Source organism: Festucalex cinctus, chromosome 14, assembly GCF_051991245.1.
Source record: "Festucalex cinctus isolate MCC-2025b chromosome 14, RoL_Fcin_1.0, whole genome shotgun sequence".
NCBI lineage: Eukaryota > Metazoa > Chordata > Actinopteri > Syngnathiformes > Syngnathidae > Festucalex > Festucalex cinctus.
Window position 1 is genome coordinate 12971614 of NC_135424.1, and position 17688 is coordinate 12989301.

Consider the following 17688-nt stretch of genomic DNA (forward strand, 5'->3'; position numbering starts at 1 on the left):
GTGTAACAGAAGAAAAAAGAGCCAAGAAATACAGTTATTAGGGAATTGTAGCAATATGAATGAAGCGATTTAGTGCTGTCTTTGTATGTAAGCATTCGTCCTAAAACACATTCATAACAACTCGGGATTACCCTGCGAGCGATACGAGGGTTGTCAGGGTTATCTTTGACAGTGACGGTCAGTCTGTATTCAGCCACTCGCTCTCTGTCTAGTGGTCTGTTCACCTGCACCACACCTGACTGAGAGATACAGACATGAATATATACATAACATAATACACTGTGTTTCATTTCATTGGCAAAATGTAAAATGACTCGCGTTTCAGTCAGATGGACTCACCGTGTCATTGATGTAGAAGGCTCCATCCCGATTGCCAGCAGTGATGTTGTAGGAGAGCAACGCATTCCGCCCGCTATCCGCATCTCGGGCTCGGACCCGGGCCACAGATGTATGTATAGAGGCGCCCTCGCTCACACTGGTGTTGTAAGGCAGGTTTAGGAGGACGGGGTCGTTGTCGTTGATGTCTCGGACGCGGACCCCCACTACAACCTGAGGAGAAGACACAAGTACAGGGGAACTTTGCAATGTCAAGGTAGTAAAAATAAAAACAACAATGTCATGCTTTTTTTTTTTTTTTTTTTTTTTTTTTTTTTAAGTTATCTGCACTATTATTTATTTAGTATTTATTTTTCTGATGACTTTCTGCTGCATTTGAAAACAGATATATGTACTTTCTACTACTTCCTTTCTCAAAATAGGCTTGTTATTTTTTCACACTTTGCAGATGATGACGCAACAAAAAAAGACATACATATAGAGAAGTAAAGTAAGTAAAGTAAGTAAGAAGCTCTGGGGAACGAGTTATTTTGACAATAAAAACAAGTAAAAGTCGCACCAGCACTATCTAGTTCTGAAATGACAACATGCAACATGGAACAAGCTTTTTTGTTCATCCCAGTACAACAAGCTCTGTGTAAGACAATATAAGAGGGAAACAATCTTGTCAAAACATGTATTGCATATATTTCACAGGACAATTTATTTTTGTACATATGTACACTTCATCCTGTACTTTTTTTCAATTCTTCCACCTTAGTGTGAGTACCTTTACCACCTGCCTACAAAAGCAAGAATGTAAATGAAATCACATTCATATTAAGCCTTTGTCACTTGTCATTAGTCAAGTTGGCATTGGTATTACCAGTGGTTAACTTTTTACACAATGGGGGGGTCTTCGGAGTTGCATTATTTGAACATTGGCTGCACGGTGATGTGATTAAAATGTGGAAACTGAGGCAATAATTTTTCAAAATTCCACTTTTCCTCCTCAAAAATTATGCAACTTTGCCAGATTTTAATCAAGTGCAAACCAATGTAGGCTTACATGTTCAAATTAAGTAAATTCAAAAGCCTTTTTTTTGTCAGTGCACATATGTATTTAAAAATGTGACTTCAAACATTGCCAAAAGTGTTAATAAAAATGATATAACAGTGACGATTTGATGCAGATTATTTCTAGTTCCAAAAACAATTCTAAACAGGAAAGTACCAGCCATTAACCACCAGCTGTTGGTCTGTAAAGGTTTGTAGCATTAACAGTGAATTTCTGTAAAATTGTGACATAAAAAATGTAAAAACAAAAACATGTATGAAGCATTGTGTAATTTACATTGATATGTAGTACAACTGTGAACCAAACACAACTGTTGATTTGACAGTTATTTCTTTATTCACTCGTCTACTTCTTGTAAAATGTATTTACTTATTTACGCACTTCAAAATGTTTGCTTTGTTCTTGTTTTGTTACCTTATTCTTTACTGCACAACCGATATTTATGTTTATGTACAGTGCCTGTTCTTAAAGCGCTTTATAAAGTTGAGTTGAGTTGTTGTGATGCAGATTTTTACTATATATAAAATACCAGTAAAATTTAAAAGATGTTTGCATTTGCACTGTTTTTTTTTTTTGTTTTTGTTTTTTTTTTAAACAGAATTTCTCTGGCTGCAACAGCTGCCATTTTTTTTCCATAAAAAAAAAATATTTTTTTTTTTTTTTGATGGGAATGTGATATGATACTTGTTTCATGTGCACCCACCGAGCTGTTGCGCGATGGCGTACCCAGGTCGCGGGCTGTGACAGTGATGTTGTAAAAAGCAGTGGTCTCTCTATCCAACTCAACATCCTTCCTCACTCGAAGTTCCCCCTCCACGGGAGAAACCATGAACTCGTCTTGTAAAGCAAGACAAAAAGTTGCTCAGCAATGCTGATAAATAACGGAGTAACTTTGCGGTTCATAAACAACAACACCAACTTTGATTATCTCCACCAGTGATGCTGTACTCCACTTTGCCATTCAGCCCTGAGTCTTCATCACTGGCTCTGAGTGTCCAGACCCGAGGCCCTGGCTGGCCCTCAGTCACCTCAAAGGGGCCCTCGTAGGCTTTGGGGAAAGTGGGTGTCATGTCATTCACGTCTAGGACGTTCACCAGCACCTACGGTAGAAAAAAGAATTTCAAATGATTGCATTTCTTTAAGACGGTACATCATTAAGTCTCACCAATGTGATACAATGCAAAAGATTTGGCTTTTACAAAGATAACGTCAGAGATGATGAAGAGTATCATTACTGTGGTGCTAGATGTCAAACGATGAGCAGGATTTGGACTTTGATCTGTTGCTGTGACCACCAGAGCATAGTGTCCATTACTGATCTCAAAGTCAAGCTCCTTCACAGCTGTAATCCTCCCCTAAACACACATAATCGTTACATGGAGTTTAGTTTTTTTTTTTTTTTTTTAAACATTTTCTTCATAATGATGATTAGGGGTGTTAAAAAAAAATCGATTCGGCAATATATCGCGATACTACATCGCGCGATTCTCGAATCGATTCAATAAAAAAAAAAATCGATTTTTTTTTTTTTTTTTTTTTTAAGAGCTCAGAATTGTTCATTCGGTAGTCTTACCGATTCAACGTCTTATCATCATTGCCTTTTTTTTTTTTTTTTTTTTTGTGTGTGTGTGTGTGTGTGAGAATCGATTTTTTAAACTTCCATTTTTAATGGAAAAATATTCAACAAAACGTCTGACTTCGGGTTAGGATTCACACCTTGAGCATGGAAGAATGTTATATGAACGGAACATTAAGCCTTAATATTTTATTTTAATGCTGTTCAAACATGAAACAGATTACAACCTCTATAAGACTGAAATTTCAGATAAATAAATAATACATTTTCATATAAATCTTACACTCTACAAGCTTACTGATTAGTATTTTCTAAATTTGAATGAAAAAAAATCGCAACAATCGACTTGTAAATTCGTATCGGGATTAATCGGTATCGAATCGAATCGTGACCTGTGAATCGTGATACGAATCGAATCGTCAGGTACTAGGCAATTCACACCCCTAATGATCATTGTATAATCTCACCGTAATGCTGTTGATATGAAAAGTTTGGACCAGGTTGCCTTGAGTGATGGCATATCGCAAAGTGCCATTCAGATCCTCATCCGGGTCAATGGCCGTTACTGTAGCGATGGTGGCGCCCACTGTGTCAGGGCCCTCGCTCAGCACGGTGACATACTCCTCTTCTGGAAATTCTGGAGCGTTGTCATTTTCATCCACAATTCGGACATTAATGGTGGTGGAGGTCTGTGTGAGAAAAACAGAGACAGATGTCCTGAGTTGTTATTATCCATTCTGTAGAAATTAGTTTGAATTGGCCATAAATGTATTTTTGGATTGAAATGATTGATTGATAGCGATTTATCACATAGGAATGCAAATATGAAACACAGATTTGAAACAATAAAAACACACAAGTAAATGTGTTTTTGTGTCCTTTTCAATCTGCTTAATGTATTGTTTTTTTCTGTTCTTGAATGTTTTTTTGTTGCTGCACATCACAGTAAATTTTTTGAATGTTTAATGTTTGAATCTTATTTTGAAAGAATGATTGTAAACAACATTCTTCTATACAAATAGTTTAGCCCAGAAATATAGGAAGGAGGAAAACATTCCACTGAAAGACTCTCGTATGCCACCCAATGTCATAAAGATCCACATATGGAACTGATATTAAAAGAATTATCATGAGAAAAAAAAGATCCTGAGCTTAGTACTTATTGTCTATAGTGCTGAATAAATATATGATTCTTGTTGAGTCAGTCACTGGAAATGGTGAAAATATCCTAATAAATTGTGGATCATAATTGTCAAACTTTACATGATGGGGGCTTGTGAGATTACCAAGACTGGCACAGTAGAACTTTCCAATTAGCTCTGAAGACAATGAAAGCAATAAATTACATTTGGTGACTTTATGGCCCATCTGGAGCTTAGAATAACAGCAATTAATACACATATTGGCTCATAATTTATAATTAGTTATAAGGAAAGTTAGTGGGATACTGAAGTTATTTTGAGCTCTAAAAAATGAACCTTTGTCTTGTACCTTGACTTATACATTTGGCTTTAAATTTTATACCTATGGTGTAATCAATCAACCAATCAATAAATCTGTAATAAACAAAGAACAAAAAAACAAACATCTTCATTAAAAGAAAATGGTGTGAACTACAGTGGGCCCAGTCTGAGCCATAATGCTGAAAATGAGTCGTATTCCGGCCCTGTGTTTCTCAAGCCTACACCCAAGTATGAATTGGATCAAAAAAAACAAAAAACCTTTGGTACTTAATATGATGTTAAGATTTGCTTCTTGTTTGCCTCAATTGCTTTTTATATAATTATTTTTTTGCTGTTTACAAGTTTTGGAATCCCAATTTTATTTTAATTATTTTATTATTATTTTTTTTTAATGCATGTTCGAAATTATCAAATCAAATCAAATATTTTAGGGTAAAAAAAAAAAAAAAAAAAAAAAAAAAGTTGGGTTCGCTTCCTCACGGTGCCAGCGAATGGGTGGGGTGGGCGGTGCCTACAAAACCGCTGCACCACGTCACGTGACTTGTGAGCGGTCCAAACTTTATCGACCTCAAAAGCGACACGCGCAGGAGTTGGAGCAACAAGGATCAGTCAATCCTCTTATGCTAATTTGAGTGAAACTCAGTTTTTACTCCAGTAAAATCCACATCCAAATAGTTTGCGAGTAGGAACTTTATGACACAAGGTCCAGACAAGCATGGAGTCCGGATTACTTAGGAGTGAGACGATGTTGTTTTGGTGCTGCTGGTTTGTGCTGTCCACAAGTGGAGGTGAGTTGATGACTGCATGTGTGACTGAGCGGGCGTGTGGCAGCTTGTTGACATTTTGCCCTTTGTAATAGCCAACTTTTACGAGAACGATATCGACTTTGACATTATATTTAACCACATTAACGCTTTTGTGCGTGTTTTTAGTAAGCATAATGAGCGTGCCAGCGTGAGGATGGAGAGCGAGGTTAGAATCAATGAACTTAACTTGGTCAGATGTGTACAACATACATTAAAGTTTACCATACTATAATGTCAATATGCCTATTCATACTTGTTTAGTTGTTTTTATACCTTAAATTGTGACTGACCGTTAATTAAGATATTTTTTTCTTTTAAAAGGTCCTGGTCAATATTATAGGACAAGCAAATTAGGTTTTCACGGAATCAATATTCTAAATCAGGGTTATCAATTACTGAGTTAGTTGGGCCAAATTTTCAAATCAAGAAATGTAGCTCAGTAAACACATTTCAAACCAATACGGATGAAAATAAATATGCACTTTTTATTCATCTCCCTTTTAAATTTGTAAACATGGCAAATGCATCTTTGTGAATGGAGTCTAACTGCACAATGAAGCGTACACTTTTTGCATGACACATCCTAAAAAATTTACGCAAATATCACTGCAAAGTGCACAGTAGTAATCTTCATGCTGACTGAAATGACTTGCCATTGTGTTGGCCTAAAACCTGTAATGAAAAGTGTCAAGGACTTTGTCATTGCAAGTTTAGGCAGCTGACTTAACAGAGAGAAGGGACAGCTGTTGCCTTAAAGCGAAGACTGCTGAAACCTGCCTGACCACTTGTGCCATAACCATTATTTTATTAACATAAACTTGAGCATATTATTTAAATGTTATGATTTAGAGTAGATATGAGAAGATGGTAAATGGTAATTATTTATACATACTGTTGAGACTAATTTAGAAAGTGTCTCCAGGGTGCCCTCCTCCCCCTGCTCACAACTCTGTTATGTCTTATTTGTCAGGAGGTTTTCCTTCCTTTAAGCCCAAACAGCTGTTTGTCTAACTGTCAGTAATGGCCCCTCTACAAACCATGGCCCGAGACAAACAATAATCGGTGTCTCCACATCGAGATAAACACTTTGCTCCCTGCACTGCATGGTGGCAATCAAAAATGGTAAATGAGCGCCACACAGACAGGATGTAACTAACCATGCAACCTTAATCTTGTCCATTCCCCCCTCCCTCCTGTTTAGCACAGCACATGTAATGCATTGATCCTGTGCACTAATGAGTCAATATTAGGGGGCAGTGATTGAAAATGGTTTCCTGGGTCAGTCTCATCAACAGGATGTGGCCTCAGGGAGTTTTTCTCCCTAGTAAGGCAGGATGTGAGTAGTGAGAAGACGCCCTAAGTTTGTTGTCATTTTTAGATTATAATATTTGTTAAAGGTCTGACGTGAACACCACAGAACTGGCTTCCACTTTGCTGGAAAGTCTCTATCTGGTTATTTTCATTAGTGTCAACTTGTCAAGGATGTAACATTGAACACCAATGATAGAACCTTGACTGCTTCAGTAACAACAGCAATGTACACTAAACTGTACACCAAACGGAAGAGACAAAGTTAATTTAAGTTAATTAAGCAGCAACTAATCAATCATCAAATAATCAAAAAATATTTTATATTTGATTAATTGGTTTAAAAGGCAATGTTTAACTCAGACTTATCATGATTAATGACTTAGGAGTTACTCCACAACATGTTTAGCCGCACTAGCTAGCGAGCCTAAGTTTGTTGCTAGCGAGCTTGCTGGTGTGATGCAAGCAGCGCCGAGCTTTCCTCAATAGTACCCAAACAGCAGAGGAGGGTGACTATTAAACATGGAACCACTGTTGTTGTTGTTGTTTTTAACAAGATTGTGTTGATTTCATTGGATTTATTTATGAAATTTGTACTAAATTGTGTACAACACAGCACCGCTAGCATCAGGCCCCGCGTCAACTAGATAGCTTAATTTCCACCACCTACTACAATTTGTAAAGTCGTGTTTAAGCAATAAAGGGGATGGGAATTAAGAAATGATTTAAATCAGTTTCCTAGATTAATCGAAAACAGAGTATCGAAACCTATGCTTTCGTATAGTTACAAATCCTGCAAGCCAGGTTAATTGAATCCGGGATAGTATTGGCAGACCTACCACTTACATTTGTAGCATTCTGAGCCATAAAAAAATACTTTCTTTGCTTTGTCTTTGTTTTTGTTTCCACCTGAATCTTCCGCTGAAACTGTGTGTTGAAGGGATATTCTGGGTTACTCCTGCTGGTTTCATTAACCCTTAATAGTCTCTAAATCATTTGCATTTGTAGGAGGTGTGAAAAAGGGTGTGTGGCTGGGGAGCCCTTGAGCAAACACAGGTAGTGAAGTCGCATGCGTCATATGATACCAGATCTACCAGTTGGTCACTTCTGTTGTAGCAAGCTAAAATAAGCACACCACCGGTGTCCAAAGTAACCTTGGAGGTTCACGTAGAAATAAATGTGAGTGTTTCCAGAGGCTTTGTTGTCAAAAAGAAAGCGGTCCCAGGCAATGTGTCTTAAACAGGTGGCATGTAGCCACTTGACAAAAGGAGGGCTGTTTCTGCACTCTGAGTGACTATCAGTGTCATGAGACCAGGCAGGGGAAACTAAGATTATAACGATGAGAAGGTTAAAAAAAAAAAAGTCCAACCTACTCCTAACCCCAGTTTGATTGATACTTGGGAAAACCCCCGCCCACCACACCTACAGTATGACATTAAATGACAAATGGGTTGTGGTGATATTTCAGTTGAACGTATGATGGTGATGATAATGACTCCAAAGTTTGACCTTTCAATCATCTCAAAGCTTAGAACAGTTATTACAGTATATATTTGTATTAATAAGAAAACAATTTTCATGATCTACTAACGAAAGCATGGAAGAGATGCCAAAAAGGAAGGCGGGGTGGGTGTGAAACCAGAGTGGACAAGGGCTTCCCCTGCTATTGTCCCTCCACAGTGGCAGGAACAGCCATGGGGGCAAGATTCACTTGAATCAACCCTGCATGGTCTTCCTATTGCCTCCAGCACACAATGGACGGTGCAGAGTTCACCGTTGTACCACAGGTCCACATATAAACATATCACATACGAATATAATATAGCTTATTAAAACAGTGCTAGAGTTGCAACTAATGAAAAAACCTACTTACTTTATCAAGATGGAAAAAAATACCAATTGTATGCTTCCTCACCCACATTTTTTTTTCAATATGCTGCCTTTTTTTCTAGTCCAGCGGTTACAACAAGTTGCGTTGTGCTCAAGAATGACAGCAGATGCAAAACACCTGCAGTATCACCTTAGATTTGAGTGTGGGTTTGCGTGCAACCTGTTTGACATGTAAACCAGCAGCTGTATTTCTACAGTATGTGAGATAGTTGTTAGTAACAAGGAGCCAGGCGGAGGAAGGAGGAATTCAGGAAGGATGTCCACTCCTCAAATCCTGACACACCCATATCTAAAATCTCCATAGCACCCCTGCAATAACGCATACTAAATACGCATATAGCACATAGTTATGCTACATTAGAGAAAACTGAAAGTGAAAGTTGTGAGCAAAATGATCAGTTATCAATATGGTATTGCTGAAAGAAGTGTTTTTTTGTTTTTGTTTTTTACCCCAGACCCAAGCACCGAGATCATTCCAAGTAACTGAAAACAGAAATATGTAATCAGCAAATAGAAGAACCTTTTCCGAGTCAGATATTATAAAGAGGTTAGACAACCAAAATTCATTTTCATGCATGGATAGTTGTATAGAACAATTTCTTTCTGGCCATGGTTTGCCAGTTGGGCTGGAGCGGATTTTCCAAAAACATTACATGCAGTCGAAATTTGTGTTAAGTTCAAAATTCTGGATTCTGAAACATTTGAGGTAATCGTTTGTGAGCATACGATCTAAACAGCGTCAGCAACACACCAGACGTTATTACTCAAATTTGTGTTTGTTGTTCGAGTTAACGCAGTCATTACAAATCACGGTGTGTTACGTGAACCGATGTCAAATAACTAAAGTAACAATAAATAAAGATAAATTAGAGCTATATGTGAAGACTCCTGTGCTGCAGTGAAGAACAGGATGTGGTGAAAACTGTTGCTACGGTATAAAGAAAAATCTTGTGTGTTTTTGGTTTCCGGAATGTACTAGACTTATCGAAACACAACAATCTCAGTCTGCTTTTTCACTACGCTGACTGTTTACCACACTGCCGTCGTCAGCGGTGGTTTTAGGGGAGACCAGAATTCGATCCCGCCCAAGCTTTATTTCAGTCAAAAATAAAATAGCCATGTGTTTAGAAAAAGAAAATACGCATAAACCACACACACACACACACATACCACTGTTTTGAAGACCAAAGGGGAGGTGAATTTGAGTCAAACTCTTTATTTCTCTTGAGATTTACCCTTACTATAACCACATATGACAGACACATTCCACATGGAACACAACTGGCAGTAAAGAAATGCCTGCTTTGGATAACAGTTTTGTCTCGTCAACACCGCCGGAGGCCAACCACTAGCACTGCCAGATGTAAAACACAATTTTTGTAAGAACCACAAGGAAAAGAACAACTCATTCTCGTGCATACCCTCAATACCAGAGTCATGCCTCGGGTGTGAGGACAAACTAAATGATACCAGTCAGCGTCTGCTTGAGCTATGCCCTTAAAACCGCAGCCTGTGTATAGATGACACCTACATTTAGGCCAAACCCAACCAGAGAGTTTCCGGGAGTTTGAGTCACATGTGTCACTCACATTCAGACATTATTAGTCAATTTAATAATTCCCTTTGTATCAGTTAATTGGAGATTTATTTGTCAACTATTTTTAAAAGCTGTGCTTCAGTCTTACTAAAGCATACTTGATTAAACTCAGTTTTACAGCAATTATTTAAAATCAAAGTGTGTATGAATTTGTTTTGATGACCTGGCAACATGAATCCTCCAGATGTTTTGCAAATTTAAAGTGCTCCAAATACGAGTATACAAAAGAGGAAGCATACCGCTCAGACCAAATACTCACAAAAACCAGGAAGTTTGTTATGCACTGACTGAAATAGGGCATGGGATGTTGTACTTAATACGAACTGTAATGCCCAAGGGATTGCTAGTTGGAATGGTGTTGACATGGTAGATGTTTGTGTTTTAACTGATGGGACCAATCCTTACGTGGCGTTGCTTTCTTTAATGGAAAATCTTTTGATGTATTTATTTTCATGTTCTGTGTAAATCCATGAAAAGTAAATATCACTAACATGAACCTAATAGTTTGCATGTCACTGGGGAATTGTGCTCTTGAATTGAGGCTCTCAGGCATGTGATCATGTCAACAGTTCTTTATAATAATTTAAAATTTCATTCTAACAAGAACCATACTTGAAGAGTAATCAAGCCCATTTAATATAAAAATGGGGTATATACCACGGAAGAGGCGGGACTTCCGACTTCCGTGTTTTTGCACATGAGCTTTGATTCCGGTTCCGTGTTGCGACCCCTCGCGTCGATTTTGCGGGAGCGCGCAGGGCGTCTCAGCTCTCTGACGTGCTTCGGACAACTGACAGACACACTACAGATTCGCACCCGTCAACGGGAACGCGCAACCGAGGGGCACAAAGTCGGAAGCACATGTATTGGGACGCAGCCCACACGTCGCGAACCATAACCGGAATCAAAGTTCATGTGCAAAAACAGTCCCACCTCTTCCATGGCATATACCCCATAAGGATCATCTGAAAGGTCTAACGCTTGTGGCTTATGATGTATTAAATAATGTATTTCATGTTTTTCTTCTTTGCAGCTACCGGGAAGACGTCCAATTCCCCTTCCAAACTGAGCATTTCCACCCCTCACCTTTATTGGACCTGTCCGGAAGGCGCAACTTTCGCACCCGACTGTGCTCAGACTGGGGTCCCCTTGGCCCCCTCTGACGTCTTAAAACACGCCTGGCTTTACACGCCACATAGCGACCAACACTGCACGGGACGGTTAGGCCCGCGTCACGTGACGTACGGTCATCCCCACGGAAACCACAGCTTGCCACCGGGGTTCAAATTTGGATATTCGAAGAACAACCTCTGGATGGTTCTGCAGAACGTGACTATCGCTGACCAGGGGCGATACTGCTGTATGGTCCTGGACTTTAAGCAAGATCATAAACACGCTACCCTTGTGCAGAGTTCCCACAGTCATGTTATACTCCATGTGACACCACGTAAGTAAGACATTGCCTGGATGCCAAGTGTGAACATAATGTCAACAGTCCCTCAAAAAAAAGTCCAATGCTGGGATCTGTTTCACCCTGTTCCGTTCTCACTGACCATACAGACTGGAAGAGTAAAGCAGTGACTTGCTTACATGTATTTATTTGCATAACTCAACACAGTGCAGTATGTTAGTCCGAGCTCATAGCACCATTGATCTGTATATATTGCTGGACAGCCAATAGCCCATTCACGCCTGTGCAAGCCGTTGAAGCCACAGGGCGGCCATCTTACTCCTCCTATCTCGCAAGCACACTACTGTATGAACTTTACGTATCCATATACAGCTCACAGGCTCTTACTATAGGGCAGTTTATGTTTAACAAATTTAAAGCATCATAAATCATGACGTTTTATTAAGTACTGTCTCAAATGTTCTCTGATTTCCAGATTGCCAGACTGTAAATGTATAGGATCGTATGCTGAGAAATGTTTCTTGGGAGTAGTAATATGGCGACCTCGCGGCTTCAAAAGTCTTGGCCTATCGTCTATCCAGTAGTATGCAGATCAGTGCATATGCTCCATTTAAGGATGGTCGGAAGTCGGATACATCCAAGATGGTTTTTCCCAGTTCAGACCTGAAAGCGTTCGAGGCGAAAGTAAACAACCAAAATGGCGCACAGTGATAAATTGTCTTTTGTTTTGATCCTGAAACTAATTTTGACCTCCATCAAACTTACCTTCTCACAATTTTGCTTTATTTATTGTTTTTAGCTTATTTCATGAGCATTTCATATAGTTCAGTAGTTCACAATATAATTTCATGCAGGGAGATAGCACACACATCTTTACCAGATAAAAATGCACCAAGCGCCGCTGTTCAACATTCAACAAGCAAACGATGAGTAATTCTGCAAAAACAGAATTCCTCGCAGCGTCCATTTGTCCATGTTAGATTAGTTTGTTTCCCACGGTGTGGGAGCTTCCTGGTTTTGTCACAGCTGCATATCCCGCCCCCTAACACAATGTCGCTCTGTGATTGGTCAGTGGAAATCAACGGGCTCGGTACAAGATGTATTCTCGGGAGTTTGTGAATTCACAAATACCACGAGAATTCATCTTGCAGAGCAAGGTTACAAAAACAAGGGAAAGACAGGATAAAATAATTAAATAAAATTGATTGTGGGACATTTTATATCGATTCAGTAAATAAGAATTGCGATTATTATGAGAATGATTTTTTTTTTTTGCACGTTAATTTAATTTCAGCAGAGTACCGATTATAGCAAAATGTACTGATAATACTCCCATTGTTCAATTCTTTTCACTTTATTTATTTTTATATATTTATCTGAAAATCATATTGTCCTTTTATAGGAAGAAATGGATCTCAAGAATGTTCTGTCATCAATCCGTCACTACCTGGAGGTTTGCCATCATCTCTAAGCCCACTACATAACTTGTTAATTATTGTGTTTATCTATCATTTACTGCAACTGAAACTATCTTTGCTCCATCTTCAGGGGCTGTGCCAGTGGCCTTGGCCATAGCAGCCTGCATCTTGGCTCTACTTTCGCTGCCCGTCATTCTGCTACTTGTCTACAGACATAGGCAGAACAACCATTCCAACAAACGTATGTATGAGATAAGCTACACTAACAGGACATTTCATTAGGTACACCTGCACAATATAATGGGATTTGGTGGAAGAGCTGTATCAAAATGAATTCTTCACAAATGTAGTGTTTAGTTTTTAATGACAACGTGAGAGAGATGTTAAATTAGCAATATGTGTTTGTTATTGTGGTCAGTTTGCACTGCAGTGGTGTTAGTGTGCAACCGCTTACAGCATACATATTTGACATTTTACTATTAAAAGAATTGGAAAGAAGGTCCAACTCCAGGCAAATGAGGCCGAGTGAAGCTCAAACAGTTCCACATCAAACATGAATTGCCCTCAATATTTTTCTCGCTGCGTTTTGTCTGAAAACACATATCCTGTTTGAGAGTTGAATCGACTGCACACCTTGGGAAACTCGTTTGCACACTCGATGTGCCGTTCTGCTTTGTTTTGCTTTATTCACAATAACCTATTTCCTATTTCCTCTGTCCCAGGTGCACAAGAGCTGGTGAGGATGGACAGGTATGTTTTCCCACAGTCTGTTAGGCAGCTGTTCTTACAGGATGCCTTTCATAACACATCTGGTCTTTTAAATATCTTCCACGTGGATTGTTTTTAAATGCACAAAGCATTGCCACATTTAGTCCATCTGTAGATCTTTTGGGACAACAATAAAGAAGATTAGATAAACACAGTTTAACTGGATTTTGTTTCACTATTTACTCACTGTCTAACTAAGACCTACTAAAGTAATTTTGTTTTGTAAGAAACATGAAAAAGCTAAATTCCTTCATACTGTAAACGGGTTACTTTTCTTTCTTGTGTGTCTTCAGTGAAGCTCAGGGCCATGAGAACCCAGTGTTTCTTAGGGAATCGCCGCGAGTGAAGACCGTTGCTCAAATTATGACAAGGCAGTCCTCGGGGACAGGCCACCATCTGTTATCTGAACCAGGAACCCCCATGACTCCTTCTGCACATGGGGATGTTTTCTTCCCAATAGAAGGTAAGACACTGACATTTATATTTATACTCCATATAGTTATATCCGGGCTAAACAACAGACCGAAGTTCAGGCTGGGAAACAGAAACAAAAGCTTAAGTCTGTAATGCTTTTGTTTTGGAGGGTCCGAGGTTCAAGGCAAAAATGGGATGCATGCATGCCTTGCCATCTGACATCTAATCAGAATTAAGACTAGATCAGTACAGTACAGTACACATTCAAATGAGTGTATTTCTTGTGAAGTTCTTCTGCTCTTGGGCGCAATTCCTATAGCAGAAGTACAAAGGGAAGACCTGAAATATGTGTTTCAAAATTATAATGATAAAAGACTTGACGCAATAGAAGTGTAACCGTGGCGTGAGAGTGTTGAAATGTCCCCACATTTGCTGGAAGTGTTGGCGGATGCTTGTGTAAAATTGCGTGTTCACACTCAAATGAGATGGCTTGCGACAGATGTGACTAAGAAGTTCAGTCGTTCTCCCCCCACATAGCTGAGAACTTCAGTCTTTCGCTTTTTAAAACCTCATTTTCCTACTCAGCAGTCTTATTATTAATTACCTTTTTCCTCTATGATCTACAATAGCACAGATCCACTCATTCTCTTATCTGATTAAAAAAAAACAAAAAAAAAAACGCTAACAGTCATATAACAAACATTTGTTGACAAGTCATATTCTTCAGCTGTTTACATAATGTAATGCAAACTGCACAACTCAATTTCATGTCACGGTATATTTTGTCTAGTGTGAATAAAAGCCACACTTCAGCTTTCTTCTTCATCTTTTTCGGCCTGCTGACCTTAAACTGAGAGGAACCTACCAAGCAGCTGGTTCCTCTTACTGTGAACATGTTGCAAGTCAGACTTTTTTGAGGTGTTTTAAAGGGTTTCAAGATAAAAAATGGATATTTATAAAGATATCGAGCAGTAGCCGGTAGAACAAAATAGTACCATTTGTTTCGTCTGTCCCACCAACAGTGTTATTCCCATTTTAGTATCGAAAATGGCAGATGCATTTGTAATAGTTGTGATGGGATTTTAAAACAAGTTTAAACTATTGTCCATGCACTGAAAAAAATATTAATGAAGGTAACTTCTAAATAATTTCACAATAATTAATAAATTAAAAAGTTATACTGTAAAAAAATGTGTGATATGGATTTGTGTTGTGGTAATTTTTCTGCCACTAGATGGCATAATTGCATTTGTAAGACGGTGACAGCTCAGTACATTTTTCTTTTCATACTAAGCGCTATCTAATGTTTAACATGAAATAACTTTCTGCACATTTTTAAAATTGTAAAATACAACTTGACACCAGTTTCCACAAATATATGCATTATTATTACCGTAAATTTATTACTGCTAAATTTTGCCGTGGATGTGTCTGCTGCATTGCGACTAGAATTCACCCAGTACAGGCTTTCCAAGTAAAGGGTGGTCATGAACCACACATTCAAAAAAAATTGTGAAGTTAAAGGAACTTTAAATTAACTCAAAATTAACACACTCATTTTGACACCCCTAAATAATAATAAACAACAACAAAAATATGCCATTTGAATGGGAAATAATCCAGTATGCCGAGACAAGTCACATCTTAGTTTCTTTCGGCAGAATTTAAAAGAAGTTATGTCAGTTATGTTGTATGTCAGTACTTTTCAGACTAAGCTTGAATTGTGTTCCTTAAAATCCACCGTAAGCCTGTGATGATGACCTGTGAGCAGCAGACTCTGCTCTTACTGACTTTTTCCCCTCTCTATTACAGACACCATCCCTGAGTCTCCAGACATCCTCCTGCTTTAAAGAGGGATGAGACTCCCTCCTCGCTCTAGCTGCTGACCTGGAAACAGCTTTGCGACTTTTTCGTTTTCTCCTCTGCGCCCTCAGAGCAACGTTTCCCTCGGTCTGTCTCACAATTACCTCTGCTGGGAATGTCGTCCGTGCACTGTTTTTGGTCGGGTAGGAGGCAACAGGCTGACTGCATTTTGATTTCAAACTCTCCTGGAGGCTAGGAGGAAGCTGTGTTTGTGAACTCGTGTTGTGGCAGGGTCGGGGGGTATGTTGCGGGCGTACCCCACCAAAACACGGCTGTTGGTGGGATCTACTGTTTGAGACTGGAGTGTTGTGGCTTTGGGCAAGTTTGTGTTAGAAGGACTTAAAGTGACTCAAAATGTTTTGTTAGGTGTTTGGGTTTATTTTATTTTTTTATTCTTTTTATTTTTAGTTTACGAGCCAGGCTCTCATTTAAAAGTTTGGCCCAACAAGGACATTGACAGTCCTCTGCAGGGAACCTATCCCAGTTGATTTTGGGAAAGACGCAGGCGACATGATTGTCGATTGCGGGTGATTGAGAATGAAGCATTTGTGAGAACTGATCCCACACCAGATGCATCAAAGTTAGTTGTTTTAACAGCTACACCAACATGCATGTACAAGTATAAACATCACAAGCTATTTTTTCTCAGATGGGAAAAAAAAAAATCACATTAGCGTGATTTCTAAATTGATATACTTGAAAATAATGTTCACTTATTGGACCATGCAAAGATCAAGATTACACTTAGTCAATCCGCTCTACCGGTATTTATCTGATGAGTAATAGCAAAACATGTACAGTTTTGGTTTCCTTTGCTCCTGATCAGGTGGTGAGCTGATCTGAAGATGTAAAAGTAAAAAACAAAAAAACACGACGTCCTCACTCCTCAAGTTTTGCATCCTTCCTCAGTGGTCCTAGTTTCTTTTCACTGTGCTACATCGGTGAACTTCCAGCTCTGCTCCAAATTCATATTCCACATTCCGATACAACATTAATTTCAGCCATCTCATCCTATCTTAAAGCATTTTATGAACAATCATGTATAGTTACTTTGATAACTCGCCCAAACTTTATTAATAATTAATATAACACATTTAATCACTGCTGTCTTTGTACAGTTTGTCTGAGGTGGTGGATTCATTTTCATTTTATTTTATTTTTTATCTTGGAATTTGAGCATTGAGTTGTTTGAAAATAGCGTGACTATCGGATTTAAGTGTGGTTAAGTGACAGCAGAGAGAAAATGTAGCTTTTGTGACTGTGAGAAAAAGTTGGTTTCTCCCTTTGAGTGTACAGCAAGTGCTCCGTGGAAATTTTGCTGCAAGTTCCTACAACAGGGTATTATGTATATATTGTGTGTTTTATTTTCTTGAAAATTTATGTACCAAAGAACATTTTATGCAAATTTGCCTTAGTGTGAGTGACAACATGGTTTGTTCTGTATATTGTCGAAATCATGCAGATTAAAGCTTAAATAATAAAAATATGGAGCTGTTCCACCTTAACTTTCTGTCTCTTTAATTTACTTGGATTAAGAAAATGCTACAAATGGTTATCATTGAGGTGACTTAAGTCTGGAGCGTCACCATTTGACACACTGATTAAAAGTAATCGACTGCATACATGGTCAGACATCACGTAACAGGAAAAAAAAAAGTCAGCACAATGTTCTTCAATATTGCAGACAATTTTGAGCTGGAAAAGCAACATTTTGTCTTCCCCTTTTTGAAAACAGGCCTTGTGGCTTTCTTTGTCAAGGTGTTTCCTGTGCTGTCAACAAC

The 17688-nt window shown here is 38.6% G+C and overlaps 2 protein-coding genes across 3 annotated transcripts in view; one reads left to right on the forward strand and one right to left on the reverse strand.

The window, feature by feature from the left end:
• The window catches only part of cdh23 (cadherin-related 23), a 175308-nt gene that overhangs the window by 15995 nt on the left and 141625 nt on the right, over nt 1-17688 (reverse strand). For both annotated transcript variants that reach the window (XM_077495780.1, XM_077495781.1), the window contains 6 exons: nt 3437-3658; nt 2629-2748; nt 2313-2493; nt 2097-2230; nt 340-549; nt 132-239 (listed from right to left, as the gene is read on the reverse strand). In XM_077495780.1, the coding sequence (XP_077351906.1) occupies nt 132-239; nt 340-549; nt 2097-2230; nt 2313-2493; nt 2629-2748; nt 3437-3658 (975 nt within the window). The remainder of the gene's footprint in view (nt 1-131; nt 240-339; nt 550-2096; nt 2231-2312; nt 2494-2628; nt 2749-3436; nt 3659-17688) is intronic.
• vsir (V-set immunoregulatory receptor) lies at nt 4996-17412 on the forward strand. The gene is made up of 7 exons (XM_077496217.1): nt 4996-5220; nt 11067-11480; nt 12847-12897; nt 12993-13103; nt 13585-13612; nt 13924-14093; nt 15857-17412. Exons 1-7 carry the CDS (start codon nt 5148-5150, stop codon nt 15892-15894), a joined length of 885 nt encoding a protein of 294 aa, XP_077352343.1. The 5' UTR covers nt 4996-5147; the 3' UTR covers nt 15895-17412.

Bases quoted from the DNA above. Each gene is read 5' to 3' on its own strand.
- vsir (XM_077496217.1), top strand. From the start codon at position 5,148: ATGGAGTCCGGATTACTTAGGAGTGAGACGATGTTGTTTTGGTGCTGC. The intron at 11,481-12,846 runs GTAAGTAAGACA...GTCCTTTTATAG, and splicing joins TATACTCCATGTGACACCAC to GAAGAAATGGATCTCAAGAA. The intron at 12,898-12,992 runs GTTTGCCATCAT...CTCCATCTTCAG, and splicing joins CAATCCGTCACTACCTGGAG to GGGCTGTGCCAGTGGCCTTG.